The sequence below is a fragment of the Apodemus sylvaticus genome, chromosome X (assembly GCF_947179515.1).
Source record: "Apodemus sylvaticus chromosome X, mApoSyl1.1, whole genome shotgun sequence".
NCBI lineage: Eukaryota > Metazoa > Chordata > Mammalia > Rodentia > Muridae > Apodemus > Apodemus sylvaticus.
In genome coordinates this window covers 151,567,920-151,587,294 of record NC_067495.1, presented here as the reverse complement: position 1 = coordinate 151,587,294, position 19,375 = coordinate 151,567,920, and the positions used below count along the sequence as shown (strand labels likewise).

At 37.2% G+C, this 19,375-nt stretch overlaps 1 protein-coding gene across 5 annotated transcripts in view; it reads left to right on the top strand.

The window, feature by feature from the left end:
* The window catches only part of Tmlhe (trimethyllysine hydroxylase, epsilon), a 164,654-nt gene that overhangs the window by 102,959 nt on the left and 42,320 nt on the right, over positions 1 to 19,375 (top strand). For all 5 annotated transcript variants that reach the window (XM_052171126.1, XM_052171127.1, XM_052171125.1 and 2 more), the window contains 2 exons: positions 933 to 1,109; positions 11,053 to 11,332. In XM_052171126.1, the coding sequence (XP_052027086.1) occupies positions 933 to 1,109; positions 11,053 to 11,332 (457 nt within the window). The remainder of the gene's footprint in view (positions 1 to 932; positions 1,110 to 11,052; positions 11,333 to 19,375) is intronic.

Genomic DNA, 19,375 nt, shown 5'->3' with positions numbered 1-19,375 from the left:
GCACCAGAGTCTGAAATTCCCTGCTCAAAGGCTTGGTGGGGGAGGGAGGGTACAGTGCTTTTATAGCTGGTATTTCACACCTTCTCTTTCAAAAAATTTACTTTATTGTTTTTTCAATATGGATTTTAGAATTACCTTGTCTAATATGTGAAAATCTCTAAGATATAGATTGGTATTATATGAAATTTGTGTATGACTTTCTAGAATTTAATCTCTTTCCAGCTTTGAAATCCCCAGTCTGTAAGCCTGGTATTTTAACATGCTGGCTTCCTTCAAGTCTTGTAGAACAGTTTTATAGATTTCTTCATATTACTTTTCTACATTTTATTTCCAGACATATTATAGTTTCTGTTGCTTTTATAAATTTTACTTCATTTTTACTTCATTTAAATAAGTAAACTGATATGTAGGAACATCATTTACTTTCTTTCTATTCTAATTTTTTCATAACTTCAACATAACCAAAGAATTGCTAAAAGAAAAAATAGTACAAAAACACGTTTTACAATCTGAGCTTTTCATACTCCTATGTGTTTTATTTACCAAAATCTTAACATTTTCTATCATAGAAATTTTATAGTATTTTTGACAAATGACAAAGGGCTGGCCTTCGTTATTCTTACTTGGTTAGTAAAAGTCTTTTATTATTACAATGAACTCCAATGTCTAAAAATTGTTCTTATTTTGGGTTTGTACCACAATAAGAGCCAAGATTTTAAGTTCTACTAAAAATAAAACAACCAACCAAAGAAACAAAAGGCTTTATCTTTTTATGTTCATTTAATAACATGTCCATTTTCATGATTGGTATAAAATATATATTGTATTGAACATAATAAAAATAAAAAAAGTATTTTAGAAAGAATATTTTTGACTTTTTGTGTTTAGTTTTCCTAAATAAGTATTTCTGTTAAACCTGATTTTTTCCCTAGAACTGCAATATGCTAGCACAGTGATGCGCTTTGATTATGTCTGGCTTCGAGACCACTGCCGCTCAGCATCATGCTATAATTCTAAGACTCACCAGCGGAGCCTGGACACTGCCAGTGTGGATTTATGCATTAAGCCAAAGACAATTCGTCTGGATGAAACTACACTCTTTTTCACTTGTAAGTATACAGGAAACTTGGATTTTTTTGAGGTATTATTCAATGATTCTTATGAAAAAACAGTTTTTCTCTTTCCAAAATAGGGACATTTCAGTTAGTTTTCCCCCTTGATTTAGAAACATTTTCAATCACCTTTTAATTTTGTTTTGTTTTGTTACAGGTAGCATAATACTTAATTTGAAATAGGATAATCTCTAAGCTAAAAACTTTGTAAGGTTGTCTGTTTTCACCACTCTTTGTTTTGTTTTGCCTTGTTTTTTATTTTGTTTTTGAGATGTGTCTTGTAATATAGTCCTGCCTGTCTTTAAATTCACTATGTATCAGATTGGCTTTAAACTAGTGATTATTCTGCCTTGATGTCCTAAGTGCTTTAGTTGCAGGTATAAGAATTAACATTCTCAGTAGAAAGTAGTAGGAGACTTTATTTCCCTTGCTTAGGCTTACCTACCATCCAGACACTTCAGGCAAGGACCATGGACTTCTCACCATACCCACCTCCTAGTAATTTTGCTCTATGAGTACAGCCAACACAGCCTCGTTCAGAAAGAAGGGGATCTGGCTTAGCCTACTTGGGCCTGCCTACACTACCCCAGAACATCTTTTACAAGCCCCACAGAGGGAAATGGGCATCTGAAGTGGAAACTTATGGTTTCTTTGGAAAGTCAGTTATCACCAATTATGTTTTGCTGGGGCACACAAGTGAAAGGATGTTTTGCTATATCAGACATGTAAAAAGACGTGATTTTTAGAAAGAATATAAATATGACAGACAGTGGAAGCTGGAGCATTGGTTCATTTTATTCATCTCGCTAGTCTTCACTAATGAGACACATATATTGGTTCTCCTTACATTGCATTGCTGAGCTTCACTTCTGGTGACTTCCTAGAAAGAAACTCGCCTAAAACTTCTCTTGAGGTTCCTGCTGCTTCTTGCCGCTTCCAAGGACTTAGGCCAGTTGATGAGCCTCACAGTTTCTGGTGGATTGAACTGCCCTTGCTGATTCATGTGTGGTGTCTGCAGAGTGGACTAGTCTGTACATGCAGATTCCTGTTTGGTGTTTGGTAGTGAACTGAACTGAGAGCAATAAAGATTGGAATCACCCTAAAGAACTATTTTTAAATAGGTCTACTTTCCCCAAATCTTAATAACTTTTCTTTATTCACTACCTCTGGCAGGTGGTAAGGTAGAGAGGAGATTGAACCCTTATTGAAGTAGGCTGTAGAAAAAAATATGCCTAGAGGCATCTCTAACCTTCTCAACATTATAAATTTCTATACTAAAGGAAGAAAGAGAAGTTTGAAAAGAAAGACATAAAGGAAGAAAGGAAAAAACTCAACCAACAAACTACCCAAAATGTACAAGTCAGAGAAAAGAAAAAAATTACAAAAACAGAAGAAAAACCCAAGACAGCATGTCTCCTCCATAAACAGCCAATGATATAATGGCACCTAAATGTAAGCGACCTAGAAAAACTTCCAGACAAGAACTTAAAAGAATAATTAAAACTATGTTCAAACAACTCAAAGACATGAATACACGCCAAAAGAACAGAAACAAAGACATGAATGAAATGCAGAAGTCAACGTAAGATACAAAAACATAATTTCACAAAAAGGCTGGGTGAACAAAAACCAAGCTGAAATAAAGTTTTAAAAAGTCAAAAACCTCAGTGGAAAACCTTACCAACAGAATGGATTATGTAAAAAAAGAACCAGGGCAGGAAGAGAATGTACAGAAATTAGATCACTCAGTAAAAGTCAATGAGAAGTTTTTAAAAAATAAACAAGTGAAAGCTAGCATAACAGAGAGTTTGTTGTGAGATTCTGTCTCTTAGTGATGCCAGAAGCTGTACCACTAAAGTCTCAAAAACATGACTGCTTAAACATGAGCTTTGTTTGTTGTTAAATTAAGACATGTTAATATGTTAATTATTATTGTTAATTGTTGTTAACAATTGTTAATTGTTGTTAATATTGAAATGTTAATATATGTGAATAAAAGCCCAGGAGGTTTCAACCCTACCCAAAGTGCTAAGGAAATTAAGAAAAGCTAAAATGGGAGAGGTAGTCCTCACCACAGAAGAATACACCAGCTGTTTATCCAAAATATATACATACATACATATATATATATATATATATATATACACATACATATATATACACACACACATAATATTATACAGACTAAGCTTGTTATATTTATGTAGAGAAATATACATATAAAAACAATGAAAAAGGCCATAAATTTTGGGGGTTTACAGGAAGGAAAGTGAGGGGAGGAAATGATGTAATTATCTCATATTATTATAATATATATAATATATACTATATTAAAATATAATACAAATTAAAAGAAATTGTGTGTGTGTGTGTGTGTGTGTGTGTGTGTGTGTGTGTGTGTATGTGAATGTGTGTATGTGAATGAACAGGGCCTGGAGAGATGGATGGATCAGTAGGTAAGAGCAGTTGTTGCCCTTGCAGAGGATGTAATTTATTGCTAAGCATCTATATGCTAGCTTCCAACCATCTATAACTCCAGTTCTGGGGGTTCAGAACTATATTTTAGCTTCTGTGAGCACCAGCCACACACACAGTGCACTTGCATACATGCAGGCAAAACACATATACTATATACACACATACACACACACTCACACGCACACACACGAAAATGGGAAGGCTCTGCAGTATTAAAAAAAAAAAAAAAAAAACGAAACAAAAAAAACCCTAACTTTTGAATTGTGGGGCACAGCAGAATACATAGCAAAAGCACAGAGAATAGATGAAAATTTTCTAAACCTAGAAAATTACATGCTCATTCAGGTACAAGAGTCCTACAGAATACCAAAGAGATCAGAACAGAAAAGAAACTCTTCATTGCATTTTTATAGTTAAAATATTAAGAACACACAATAAAGAAAGGATATTGAAAGTTTCTAGAGAAAAGTCAAGTCACTTAAAAAGGCAGGCCTATCAGAATAACATCTGTTTATTTATTAGATAGAAACTTAATAAAGACAAAAAACTTGAAAAAAATATGTAGTCCAAGTTCTGAAACCACAACTGTCAAAACAGACTACTATAGTCAGCAAAACTATTAAAACTAAAGGAGAAGTAAAAACTTTCCATGATAAAAATAGTTTAAAGAAATTTTTGACCACTAAGCCAGCACTACAGAGGATACTTGAAGGAGTATTTTGATCTGAATAGAAGGATAAACATACTCAAGAGGTCACAGGTAAAAAACAATTCCAGAAGAGTTAATTCAAAGAAGTTGAAAAAAACACCACAAAACATCAAAATGACACAAATTAACACACAACTTTCAATAATATCTCTTAATTTTAATGGACCCACAGATAAACAGTGAGAAACACAGATGAACAGATTGGATTAGAAAGCAGGTTGCGTCTTTTTATGACCTCCAAAGCACACCTTACCTTACAACAGTAAATACCACTGTAGTGTTAAGGGATGGGAAAATGTTGTCCAAGCAAACAGAATAAGAAGAAGCTATTCTAATATCTGTCAAAATAGACTTCAAATTAGAACTAGTTATAAGAGATATGGAGGGTCACTTTATAGTCATTGAAGAAACTATCCACCAAGAAGATACTAAATACATGAATCAAACACAAGTACATCTAATTTTATAAAAAACATACTATTAGATCTGCAACAAAAGATTAACTCCAACACAGTGATAATGGATGACTTAAATACCTCACTCTCAGAAATAGAAAGGTCACCTGTTTAAATAAAAAAACTAAAGAGACAAACTCTGCAATTAAATTACATCATAAAATAAACATAAAATCAAAAGGAACTAACAGACATTTGTAGAACATTCCAACCAAATACCAAAGAGTTTATCTTCTTTTCAGCATCCCATGGACCTCACTCCAAAACTGACTATTTACTAGGATACAAAGCAAGTCTCAACAAATATAAGAAAACTGAACCACAGTGGAATAAAGATAGATATCAAGAGCAATAGAAATTACAGAAAGTACACAAAATCCTGGAGACCAAACAACACAGCTCCACTGAATGATATTGGATAAAGGAAGAAATCAAGCAGGGAATTTTAAAATCCCTAGAATTAAATTAAAATGAAAACACAACATAACAGAATTTATGGGACAGAATGAAGGCAATTCTAAGAAGAAAGTTTATAGCACTAAGTGCCTATATCAAACAAAACTCTATAGGTTTTTCTCTATAAGATCGCAAATTAATAACTGAACTATGTACTTGAAAGCCTTGGATAAACAAAACAAAACAACAAAAACAAAAGCCCTATACCCCAAAATAGTAGATAAGAAGCAACAAACGAAATCATAGATGAAATAGAAGCAGGAAAAAATAAAGTCAATAAAACAAAGAATTGGTTCTCTGAAAATATTAACAAGTCTGACAATGTTTTAACCAAATTAGCTAGAATAAAAAGCCTTGATAGAAGTAGAGACAGTTAAAGGGGAGATGATAGAGACAGAAACTTCAGAGAATAATAAAGATATACTAAAAAATCTTAGATACTACAAATGTGGAAAATCTAAAAGAAATAGATGAATTTCTAGATGCATATGACTTCCAAACTATGTACATGAAGTAAATAATTTAAACAGACCTATAAAAACAAATAAATATAAATCATCATTAAAAATCTCCCAGCTATTAAAACGTAGCTCAGAATCAGATGGATACCAGATCTTCAGAGAAAACCAATACTCTTCAAATAATCCCATAAAATAGAAATAGGGGGGGGACATTTTCAAATTATTTTTATGAAACCACTAATAATAACAAAACCAGATAAAAATAAAAAACATATAGGCCAATGTCTTTGATGAACACAGTCATGAAATTTCTCAATAAAATACTTGTAAAATGAATTTAACGTCATGAGAAAATATCATTCATCATGATCAAGTAGGTTTCATCCCAGAGATGCAGGTATGATTCAGCAAACATAAGTCAGTAAATGTACTCTGTCATAGAAATAGACTCAAGGACAGAAACAACATGCATCTTATTAGATGCAGAAAATAACATTTATAAAATCAGGATGCAAAAGACTCGTCTCAAATTAATAAAGGCAATATACAAGTTAAAAGCCAGCATCATATTAAACAAAGAAAAACTGAGTATTTCCACTAAAACCAGAAACAAGACAAGGATGTCCATTCTCTTGACTCCAATTCAATAGTGCTTGAAGTCTTAGAGCAACAAAACAAGAAGAGATAAAGTAGATACAACTAGTAAAAGAATTCAAATATCTTTATTTGCGGGTGGTATGATTCTATGCATAAAAGATCCTAAAGGCTCTAACAGAAAACTCATGCAGCTAATAAAACACATTCAGCTAAGTAGCATAGTGCAAGATTAACAAAAAAAGTAAAAAAGAAAGAAAAAAGAAAATACCAGGAGTCCTCTTCTGTACAAATTGCAAAGGCTGAGAAAGAAAACAGGGAAACAAACCTATTCATAATAGCCTGGGGAAGGGAAGGGAAGGGAAGGGATCTTGAACTAAATCTGAGGAAGTGAAAGACTTACATAATTAAAATATTAAGACATTTTTATTTTTTGTGTGTTTAAATTATTTCCTTTTTCCATATATTTATTGGTTATTTTATTTATTTATATTTCAAATGTTATCTCTCTTCCCAGCTTCCCCTTCACAAACCTCTTATCCCCTCCCTCTATCCCCTGCCTCAATGAGAGTGTTCCCCCACCTTCCCACCAGCTCCTACCTCAGTACCCTAGCACTCCCCTACTCTGAGTCATCTAGCCTCCACAGGACCAAGGTGCTTGCCTCCAATTGATGCCAGATAAGGTAATCCTCTGCTACAACATATCTAGCTGGAGCCATGGGTCCCCACATCTGTACTCTGTGGTTGGTAGTTTAGTCTCTGGGAACTTGGGGTGTCTGGTTGGTTGATATTGTTGTTCCTCTTGTGGGGTTGGTTGTAAACCTCTTCAGCTCCTTCAGTCCTTTCTCTAACTCCTCCACTAGGGTCTCCATGCTCAGTCCAATGTTTGAGAGCATCCACCTCTGTTATTGGTCAGGCTCCAGCAGGGCCTCTCAGCAGAAAGCTATACCAGGTTTCTGTCAGCAAGCTCTTCTTGCATTAGCAATAATGTCAGTGTTTGGTGTCTGCAGATGGGATGGATCCCTAGGTAGGACAGGCTCTAGATGGCCTTTCCTTCAAACTCTGCTCCACTCTTTGTCCCTGCATTTCCTTTTGACAGAAGGAATTCTGGATTATTATTTTTGAGGTGGGTAGGTGGCTCCATCCCTCAAACCGGGGCCATGCCTATCCACTGGATATGGTCTTTACAGGTTCTATATTGCCTTTGTTGGGTATTCAGCTAATGTTCTCTCTGTTGGGTCCTGGGAAACTCTTGGGTCCCTGATATCTGGGACTTTCTAGTTACTACCCACTGTTCCCCCCTCCCCCACTACTACACACCTCCTTTCAAATTCCTGACCCTCTGTACTTCTCTCCCATCTCCTCTTATATCTAAACCAACCTTCCTTTTTCCCTACCTGTCCTCTCTCCTCCCCCAGATCCCTCTCTCCCTCTACTTCCCATGATTGCCACTCCCCTTCTAAGTAGAACTGTGGCCCCAACACTTTGGTGTGGTCTTCCTTCTTCTTGGGTTTCATATGGTCTGTGAGTTGTATCTTGGATACTCAGAGCTTCTTTTTGACTAATATCCACTTATCAATGAGTATATACCATGTGTGTTTTTTTATGACTGGGTTACCTTACTCAGGATATTTTCTAGTTTCATCCGTTTGCCTGCAAATTTCATAAAGTCATTTTTAATAGCTAAATAGTACATTGTGTAAATGTACCACATTTTCTGTATCCATTCCTCTGTAGAGGGACATCTGGGCTCTTTCCATCTTCTGGCTATTATAAATAAGGCTGCTGTGAACATAGTGGAGCATGTGTTCTTATTACATGTTGGAGCATCTTCTGGGTATATGACCAGGAGTGGTATAGCTGGGTCCTCAGATAGTACTATATCCAATTTTCTGAGGAAAAGACAAACTGATTTCCAGAGTGGTTTTATCAGCTTGCACTCCCACCAGCAGTGGAGGAGTGTTCCTCTTTCTCCACATCCTCACCAGCATCTGCTGTCCCCTGACTTTTTGATCGTATCATTCTGACTGGTGTAAGGTAGAATCGCAGGGTTGTTTTGACTTGCATTTCCCTGATGACTAAGGATGCTGAACATTTCTTTAGGTGCTTGGAATTTTGATGGGGATTGCACTGAATCTGTAGATTGTTTTTAGCAAGATGGCCATTTTTACTATATTAATCCTGCCAATACACGAGCATGGGAGATCTTTCCATTTGTTGAAGTCTTTTCAAAGACTTCAACATTCTTTCTTCAGAGACTTGAAGTTCTTGTCATGTAGATCCAGGAAAATGGATAGAACTAGAAAATATCATCCAGAGTGAGGTAACCGAATCACAAAAGAACACACGTGGTATGCATTCACTGATAAGTGGATATTAGCCCAGAAGCTTGGAATATCGAAGATACAATTCACGGACCACATGAAGCTCAATAAGAAGGAGGACCCAAGTGTGATTACTTTGGCCCTTCTTAGGCAGGGGAACAAAAAACCCATGGGAGGAGATATAGAGACAAAGTGTAGGCAGAGACTGAAGAAAAGGCCATTCTCAGACTACATCACCTGGGGATCCATCCCATATACTGTCACCAAACCCAGACACTATTGTGGGTGCCAACAAGCGCTTGCTGATAGGAGCCTGATATAGATGTCTCCTGAGAAGCTCTGCCAGTGACTGACAAATACAGGGTGGGTGCTCTCCCAACGATTGGACTGAGCACAGGGTCCCCAATGGAGGAGCTAGAGAAAGGACCCAAGGAGCTAAAGGCATCTGCAACCCCATAGGAGGAACAACATTATTAACCAACCAGTAACCCCAGAGCTCCATGGGACTAAACCACCCACCAAAGAGTACCCATGGCTCCAGCTTCATATGTAGCAGAGGATGGCCTTGTTGGACATCAAAGGGAGGAGAGGGCCTTTGTCCTGAGGAGGCTCGATGTCCCAGTATAGGGGAATACCAGGACAGGGAAGCAGGAGTGGGTGGGTTGGCGAGAAGCAGGAGTGGGTGGGTTGGCGAGCACAGGGAAGGGGGGATGGGATTGCATGTTTTCAGAGGGGAAACCAGGAAAGGGGATAACATTTGAAATGTAAATAGAGAAAATATCTAATAAATAAAAAGAAATTAAATTATGAGTCATGACAACTCTTGAAATAAAGTCACCATCAGTTTGGTATTTATGAGAGAGATAATTATAGACAGACTATAAAGACTTCGAGTTTCTGTGTAATTCTCTTTCTCTCTCTCTCTCTCTCTCTCTCTCTCTCTCTCACACACACACACACACACACACACACACACCACTGAGAGTTCAAAGGGTTACTGGGTTCTACTGTTCAGGGAACTAACGCATGCTAGATGATGTGCCTACAGAATGCTTGATATTACTGGACAAACTTGTATTTTAGCAGCTAGATAGTATTTACATATATAAACTATTCCTCCATTTCTGTTGATCTTTTCATATTCCCCCTCTTAAAGTATTATATACATTGATTGCAAAACTTTGAGAGATAGAATTTAATGCTTTGTTTTCTTTATGCCTTTAGTGGTGGGGGGCATAGGCACACTCATGGAACCTTCTCCAAAATCGACCATATAATTAGTCACAAAAAAAACCCTTGACTGATACAAGAAGATTGAAATAATGCATCCTATCAGATCACCATGGCCTAAGGCTGGTCTTCAAGAACAGCAAAAACCTACAAAAAGCCCATATACACATGGAAACTGAACTCAGTGATAACTTGGTCAGGGAAAAAATAAATAAAGAAATTCAAGACTTCCTGGAATTTAATGAAAATACTTACACATCCTACCCAAACTTATGGAACATAATGAAAGAAGTGCTGAGAGGAAAGATCATAGCACTTAGTGCCCGGGTAAAGAAATTGGAGAGATCTTACACTAACAACTTAACAGCAAACCTGAGAGTTCTAGAACAAAAAGAAGCAAACTCACCCAAGAGGAGTAGAAGGTAGGAAATAGTCAAACTCAGGGCCAAAATCAACCAAATGATGATTCTTTTAAATATTTTATTCTTTGATAATTTCATAAATGTATATAATGTGTTTTGATCATATTTACCTCCCACCTGTTATCCTTGCTTATCTCATTCCCACCTCAGCCAAACCCCTTCTTGCCAACAAGTCGTCTTCCTACTCTCATGTCTTCATTGTGACTCAGTAGGTTCGAAGAGGGAATATTTGGCTGGATAACCAACACTAAATATATTTGGAAAAAATATATGGAAACCTCCTCCTGTAGAAGCTTCCTAAAACAAAACAAACCCAGTAGCCCTTTGGACTCTGTGGACACTACAAGGCCATTGCTCATAGAACTCATGGTGTTGTCACTGTTTGTGCATGATCAAGCCAGCCAAAAGTCCCATGATAGATGAGGGAGGGACTCATGAAGTTCTACCCATACTAGAGGAGCTGTTAGCAATTTTTAGCTTCTGATGGAGGGAGAGACAGTTTTCTTTAGGAATATGGTCTCTGAGGGGCTACCCTTGCCCCCAGTAAATGATACAGTGCCCATACACTTACAGGTAATAGTAAGTAGACTCAGTGGGTTTTAAACAGAGCACAAGAAGAGTGAAAGTGCTGGGCAAGTGGAATTGGAAGAGACAGAATAGGAGGTGGATTTGACCAAAACATATGCATCTATAAAAATATCAAACAATTAAAAATGGTAAACTAATGTTGAGAAGAGAATGAATATTTTTAAGTATTAAGTATTTGGCAGTATTGCTAAATTTTCTTCTATCCCCTTTTTTTTCTTAAAAGGGCCAGATGGTCATGTGACTAGATATGATCTGGATTGGCTGGTGAAAAACAGCTATGAAGGGCAGAAACAAAAGGTTATCCAACCTAGAATATTATGGAATGCTAAACTCTACCAGCAAGCCCAAGTTCCATCTGTTGATTTCCAGTGTTTTTTAGAAACAAATGAAGGATTGAAGAAGTTTCTGCAGAACTTTCTACTGTATGGAATTGCATTTGTAGAAAATGTCCCTCCCACTAAAGACCATACAGAAAAATTGGCAGAAAGGATCAGCTTAATCAGGTAAATTACTACCTTTCTCAAATACACACTAACTACTTTCTAGAATATGAGCACCAATTAAAAGACGTATAGAGAGCTAGTTCATGGAGTACTTGTCCAAAATGTAATAGGCCCAGGATCAGTCTCCACTATTGTTATAGCCCCACAATAATCTCTCTGTTCCTCTACCCCCCCTACCTCTCTGTACCACATTCCTTTATTTTTATTATATTATTCCTACCAATCCAAGAGCATGGAAGATTTTTCCATCTTCTGAGGTCTTCTTCAATTTCTTTCTTCAAAGACTTGAAGTCATACAGATCTTTCACTTGTTTTGGTCAGAGTCACACCGAGATACTTTATATTGTTTGTGACTATTGTGAAGGGTGTCCTTTCCTTAATTTCTTTCTCAACCTGTTTATCCTTGGAGAATAGGAAGGCTACTGATTTGCTTGAGTTAATTTTATATCCAGCCACTTTGCTGAAGTTGTTTATCGGCTGTAGGGGTTCTCTGGTGGAGTTTTTTTTTTGGGGGGGGGTCACTTAAGTATACTATCATATTATCTGCAAATAGTGATAATTTGACTTCTTCCCTTCCAATTTGTATCCTTTGAACTTTTGTTTTCTAATTGTTCTAACTATAACTTCAGGTACTATATTGAAAATAAATGGAGAGAGAGGGCAGCCTTGTCTAGTTCCTGATTTTAGTGGGATTGCTTCAAGTTTCTCTCCATTTAGTTTGCTGTTGGCTACTGGTTTGCTGTATATTGCTTTTATTATGTTTAGGTAAGGACCTTGAATTCCTGCTCTTTTCAAGACTTTTAACATGAAAGGATGCTGAAATATGTCAAATGCTTTTTCAGCATCTAATAAAATGACCATGTTGTTTTTTTCTTTGAGTTTGTTTATTTAGTGGATTGCATTGATGAGTTTCTGTATTTTGAACCATCCCTGCATCCCTGGGATGAAGCCACTTGATCATGATGAATAATCGTTTTGATGTGTTCTTGGATTCAGTTGGCAAGAATTTTACTGAGTACTTTTGCATCAGTATTCATAAGGAAAATCAGTCTGAAGTACTCTTTCCTTGCTGGAGATCTTTGTGTGGTATCAGCAAAATTGTGGCTTCATGGAATGAGTTGGATAGTGTTCTTTCTGTTTCTATTTTGTGGAACACTTTGGAGAGTATTGGTGTTATGTCTTCTTTGAAGTTCTAATAGATTTCTGCACTTAAACAATCTGGTCCTGTGATTTTTTTTTCTTTTTTTTTTCTTTTTCTTTTTTTGGATGGGGGACTTTCAATGATTGCTTCTGTTCCTTTAGGGGTTATGGGATTGTTTTGATGGTTTATCTGACCCTGATTTAACTTTGATATTTGATATCTGCCTAGAAAATTGCCCATTTCATCCAGATTTTCCAGTTGTGCTGAGTATAGGCTTTTATAGTAGGATCTGATTTTTCTATAATTTCCTCATGTTCTGTTGTTATATCTCCCTTTTCATTTCTGATTTTTGTAGCCGCCAGCAGCTACATGTAAACTGGGTTACCTGTTGAGAGAATTTTGGGGTCATAGGGAAGAGCGGCGAAAAGACCGTACGGCTAAGTCAATGTTCACTGATCAAAGCCGTAAACTTTAATGGCGCCAGACCTTATAACAGTTCGGGCAAACCCTTCCCCCCAGACTCCAGGCTGAGTTCCGGTGGAAGTTGTCTAGCTTCTCTTGGAGGTCTTCGTCTTGACTGCTCCGGCAGCTGGGTGGGTCACCTGTTTAATTCAGGAATCCCTATACCAGGAAGAACAATGAACTTAACCTTTACTACGTGCACTCCACCCTAGGTGGAGCAGGATCCTGGCTAACTGGGAGAAGTTAACCTTGACCAAAGTCAAACTCTGACCAAGTGCAAGACTGCCCCAATATGGCTCTGTACATGTCCTCCCTTTTTTTTATTAATTTGAACACGAGGAGGTAGAAAACAAGTGGATAAATATCCTTCATAAGAAGGCGGGCCTTAACCAGGAGGGGAAGCATTGACCGTAATTCCTCTTAAATATTGTATAACGTCTTTTTCAGAGGAGGGGTAATAGGCTCCCTTATTATTTTAAGGACAGCCTCTCGACGTTAACCCCTATGCAATTAGGTGTACTTCCTGGGGACTCAGAAGCAGAAATTCACCTCCCCATGCAGTGCTTTGCCTCGCACGTCTCGCTGGTACCCATGTTTGTTCATAAACAAACACACATAGATCTGAGTTCTATGTGGCTCCCTCTTTGGAGATCCACTTGTGTAAGTTTTGAAGCCAGGGGGGTCTGCAAGTGTCTTTAACAGACATGTAATCTCTCCATCCAGGTGAACCTGGGTGGAGACAGCCAGTCTGCTTAACAGACAAGGTCAAGAGTTAAAGGTGGAATAGGATTAACTTGTCCCAGAAGTATCCAATTCAGTTGTAAATTAACAACTTTAAGGACCCAAGGCTTGGCCTCTGAGGTGGGAGAGGTAGCCTTGTGAATCAAGAATTAAGCTGTTACTTCTCAGGAAAAGTGGAGACTATATGTTAAATTAACACAGCTGGCTGAAGATTGTTAGCCATCTTCAAAATTGGAATCTTCAATATTGGGATTATTTCTAGACTAGTCTATGGTTAAGTCAGCTGAACACAATAAGGAGAAGAGTCATTTTAACTCTTCTTTAGATTAATTTTTCCTAAGCTAGCTTAACAGTCTCTATTTTCTGTCCCACAAAGTCTAAAAGCTTGAAGCTAGGCAATTTATCTAACCTGGGACATTTAACAATTGAGGTAAGTCAAGAACATATATCCAATATAGCTCTTATGTTACCATGGTCTGGGCATTCAGCAAGCACAGTCAGCATATCTTCTGCAGCATTCTGTGGAAAAAACAGAGGACATGCCTTCTCCCCCAATATTAAATCAGGATCATGGCATATGTTAGTAAGTGAATTCCTTCATTTCACCTAGACATCAATATGTCTAATTACAAGATGTCATATACATTTAGCAAGGAGTTTCTTGGCATCCAATTTTTAAAATTTTTTTTAAAAACATGCAAGCATAATTTAAATTATATGCACAGGGACACAATTTCCCCTCTCTTCTTTCTTCCAAGAAGATATTGTTTTATTAATTTAAGTTGGAACACAAAGTATAAACCATAACATAGGCAATAACTATGTAATTATATAAAATATAGTTGCTTTTTCTGTTAGAGCAGTTGCAACTAGACAGCCTAAAAATGAATCATTAGTCACATGTACATATTTTTTTTATCTTTTAAATTAGAAATATGAATATCATTTATCTGTAATAACTAAGTCCTCTAGGATTAACACCATTACGTGGTAGAGGTAGAAATTGAGGACATCAAGAACAAATCTTTATAATTTGATGTGCACAAAATATAAAATTATTTCAAATACCTAAAGGACAGTCATTTAGAGAATATATCCTTTGTTCTTAGAAATTTGAATCACATTTGTACAAACTGTAGAAATTAAGAATTAGCAGTATTAAAAATGGACCAATTTTAAGCAATTATAAACCATGAGCTATGTATATCTACTATTATTAAAAGCTTGACCTTTAACATCTTAAAAATAGCTGCTATAGCACCCAATTCAGGTATCTGTGTTGAAGCAGGGAGAAACTTAAAGGAATAAACATGTGATCTGATAGTACAAATTATCTTTTGGATAACAATTATTAATTTTGCCTAAAAATGCTTGTCATGTAATAGACCAACCATTAATAATAAATTTGATTGTTGCTTGAAGCAAGGAACAAATGTTTCCTACCTTGAAAACAGAGGTTTAAGACCTTTTGTGGCAAGCTTAAAATGAGGTAAATAAGATAAAGCCAATTAATATATCCTAACAACTTTTGAAAGCCATTTACCTAAAAATTCTAAAAGTCTATAGGAGCAAGGGCCTGTAACAAACATTCTATGAACATTATACACTGAAATTTTTAAGATCTTAACTTCTGTATTGAAAGAGAGACAAACACTTTTTCTCACAAGACATAAGGCTGTTAGCCATTCCTTGAGGCAAAACTTTCTAATGAAATTGTTTTGTTGTCTCTTTAAAATTAGAAGCAAATGCTTTTATAATTATCAGAATGTAAAGCAAAAAGGCAACCCTTTAAATTTACAATAATTTTGTAGGGAGTAGACAGGCCAAATGTTAATGCTTTTATAGCCTCCTTGACCTTTCATAGATTTGAACTGCATTTTAACCCACACCTGGATAAGTCAAAAACCTTTTTTTTTTTTTTTTTTTTTTTTTTTTTTTTTTTTTTAAAGCCAAACACTCCCTAGGTGGGGCCTGTAAGGCAGAAACAATTTCTCAAAACTTCCTCACTAGCTTCCCCTGAGGCAGCTCTAAGCTTTGCATTAACTCAAATGTAAATTTTTTTATCTGCCCTAGGATCCACCTTGAGTCCTTGGCAAGGACATTGTATGAGATTCCTCAAATGTAAATATCTTCTAATCTGAGCCTTTTATCTAAGACCAGACCCAAACTATCTGTCCTGCAAGGACATTTTGAGGATTAAACAAAAGAAGCCTGTAATTTCATGGTCAAAGGAACCTACTTGATATCAAATACATTTCTACAGAGATATCCTTTTTAATCTTGGAGGGTTAAATTTTGCTCCTACCATTGTAGCCTATAAACTTGTGGAAAAGAGGCAATGGGCCTCTAAAACCCATAGCTGCATCACTCTCAAAATTATCTTAATTACAAAATGTTAATTACGAGCCTGCAAACTGAAAACTGTAGCCAATGACACACTGATTTTTATTGTAACTCAATGTTTTCTTGCAATATTAGAGCACAATTGTAATTTTGGAAGCAAATCTCAATTTTAACCAATCTATTTTCTTTAAAATTAATGGCAAACACATATTTACAGCACAAGGTTTGTATGCCAGTTCTTATGTTCAAGTGTATAACAGTGTAACTTATTAAAGAGACAATATTTTAAATCTTAATCTTCATTAAGTCTAATCTCCAGGCCAAGATTCACATGAAACACCATGCCAATTTAGGAGCGTCCCAAAGGCCTGTATTTCCTGGATTGCGTCATGCCACGTGGTGTTCAAAATGGCGACTACCCTAAACTACCAGCCTTAACCATCATGCCACGTGTTCAAAATGGCGACTACCCTAAACTACCAGCCTTAACCTAACTTTTGTTAATAACATTATACCTTTTAAATCATGTGCAGTGACTTAAGCCAATACTCTATAGTCAAGACATGCAAAATATACCTTTAAATCCAATTATAAACAAGAACAAGGCATGAGTGGCGTTAGGCCACGTGTAGTTAGTTAAGATAGCTCTAACACTGAATCACCAGTTTTAAACTAACCTTTTCTTAATAACACTATACCTTTTACATAATAACCAATTAATTTATAACTCTTTAGTCAAGAAATGTAAAGCCTTATATCATTAAAACCAATTAGAAACAAGTATAAAGCGACTACATGAATTTCACAAGCCAAACCAAAGTCTTCCCAAATCTCGAGGTTTCTGGGCTTTAAGAGCGGCTTTTTCCCCAGCCATGCTTGCCTCTTGGGTGAGTGAGCTACGCTGCTGCAGCGTGGCTTTGAATCAATCCCCACACAAACTGTGGCTAGCTCAAAAGGTTACCAGCAGATGTAATCTTTACCAATTTTTTCTTTTTAACATGAAACAGTCATTCACACAAAGACACAGAGAGGACATAAACATACACATAGACAGACAGTCGGTCGGTGCACCGGGACAAACACGGAAAGATACACAGAAAGTTAAGCGTGCTTGTTAAGCAATTGCATCCATTTTCCTCTTTAAACAGCTCTTAGAAGCTGTGGACATATGCCTATTTTTAAAAACCCCTTTCTTTTCGCCGAAATCAGCTCTTACGAGCTTTGGGCAAATGCCTACCAAATTCCTTCCCCATATTTCCCTATCTTATCAACCCAAGCAGTCCTGCGCTGGGTCCACGCAGTATGCTTGAAAAACTGTATCCATTCCTGCACTCACAACCATAGACACGAATTCACTAGCGCTAGTTTTGCCCTCTATGTTGCTTACCGTGCGGACACCATTAATTTTCACCTTTTCCACGAAGCTTCGCTGGATAGGGCTACCTCAAGAAATTCTCTCGTGCCAGGTCTTCCCACGTTCAGGCGCCACTATGTAGCCGCCAGCAGCTACATGTAAACTGGGTTACCTGTTGAGAGAATTTTGGGGTCATAGGGAAGAGCGGCGAAAAGAAAGTACGGCTAAGTCAATGTTCACTGATCAAAGCCGTAAACTTTAATGGCGCCAGACCTTATAACAGTTCGGGCAAACCCTTCCCCCCAGACTCCAGGCTGAGTTCCGGTGGAAGTTGTCTAGCTTCTCTTGGAGGTCTTCGTCTTGACTGCTCCGGCAGCTGGGTGGGTCACCTGTTTAATTCAGGAATCCCTATACCAGGAAGAACAATGAACTTAACCTTTACTACGTGCACTCCACCCTAGGTGGAGCAGGATCCTGGCTAACTGGGAGAAGTTAACCTTGACCAAAGTCAAACTCTGACCAAGTGCAAGACTGCCCCAATATGGCTCTGTACAGATTTTGTTAATTTGGATACTGTCTCTGTGCCCTCTGGTTAGTCTGACTAAAGGTTTTTCTATCTTGTTGACTTTCTCAAAGAACCAGATCTTAGTTTTGTTGATTCTTTGTATAGTTCTTTTTGTTTCTACTTGGTTTATTTCAGCCCTGAGTTTCATGATTTCCTGTCTTCAACTCCTCTTGGGTGTATTAGCTTCATTCCGTTCTAGAGCTTCCAGATGTGCTGTTAAGCTGTTAGTGTATGCTCTCTCCAGCTTCTTTTGGGAGGCACTCAGAGTTATGAGTTTTCCTCTTAGCACTGCTTTCATTGTGTCCCATGAATTTGGGTATGTTGTGCCTTCCTTTTCATTAAATTCTAAAAAGTGTTTGATTTCTTTCCTTATTCTTCCTTTTTTTTTTTGTTTTATTTTTATTTTCTAAATTATTTGTTTACATTCCAAACGCTTTCCCCTTTCCCAGTTCCCCCCACCCCATATGTCCCATAAGCCTTCTCTACACCCATTCTCCAATCACCTCCCTCCTTTTTCTTTGTCCTGTTACTCCCCTACAATGCTGGATCAGGCCTTTCCAGGATCAGGGCCCTCTCCTTACTTCTTCATGGGAGTCATTTGATGTGCTACTTGTATCTTAGGTATTCATAGCTTCTGGGCTAATTAATATCCACTTATCAGTGATTGCATTCCATGTATATCCCTTTGTGATTGGGTTACCTCACTTAGGATGATATTTTCCAGTTCCCACCGTTTGCCTACAAATTTCATGAATTCATTGTTTTAATTGCTAAGTAGTATTCCATTGTGTAAATATACCACATTTTCTGTATCCATTCCTCCATTGAGGGACATCTGGGTTCTTTCCAGCTTCTGGCTATTATAAATAAGGCTGCTATGAACATAGTGGAGCATGTGTCCTTATTGCATGCCGGGTAATCCTCTGGGTATATGCCCAGGAATGGTATAGCAGGGTCCTCCAGTAGTGTCACATTCAGCTTTTTGAGGAACCGCCAGACTGATTTCCAGAGTGGTTGTACCATCTTGCAATCCCACCAGCAGTGGAGGAGTGTTCCTCTTTCTCCACATCCTCACCAACACCTGCTGTCTCCTGAGTTTTTAACCTTAGTCATTCTGACTGGTGTGAGGTGAAATCTCAGGGTTGTTTTGATTTGCATTTCCCTAATGGCTAATGATGTTGAGCGTTTCTTTTTTTTTTTTCTATATATTTCTTCAATTTTATTAGTATATTTCATCAAAATCTCCAATTTTTTTATTTACATTGCAAATGATTTCCCCTTTTCTGGGTCCCCACTCCCCGCAAGTCCCATAAGCCCTCTTCCGTCCCCCTATTCTTCCATCCACCCCTTCCCACTTCCCTGTTCTGGAATTCCGCTATGCTCTTGCACTGAGTCTTTCCAGAACCAGGGGCCACTCCTCCATTCTTTTTGGACATC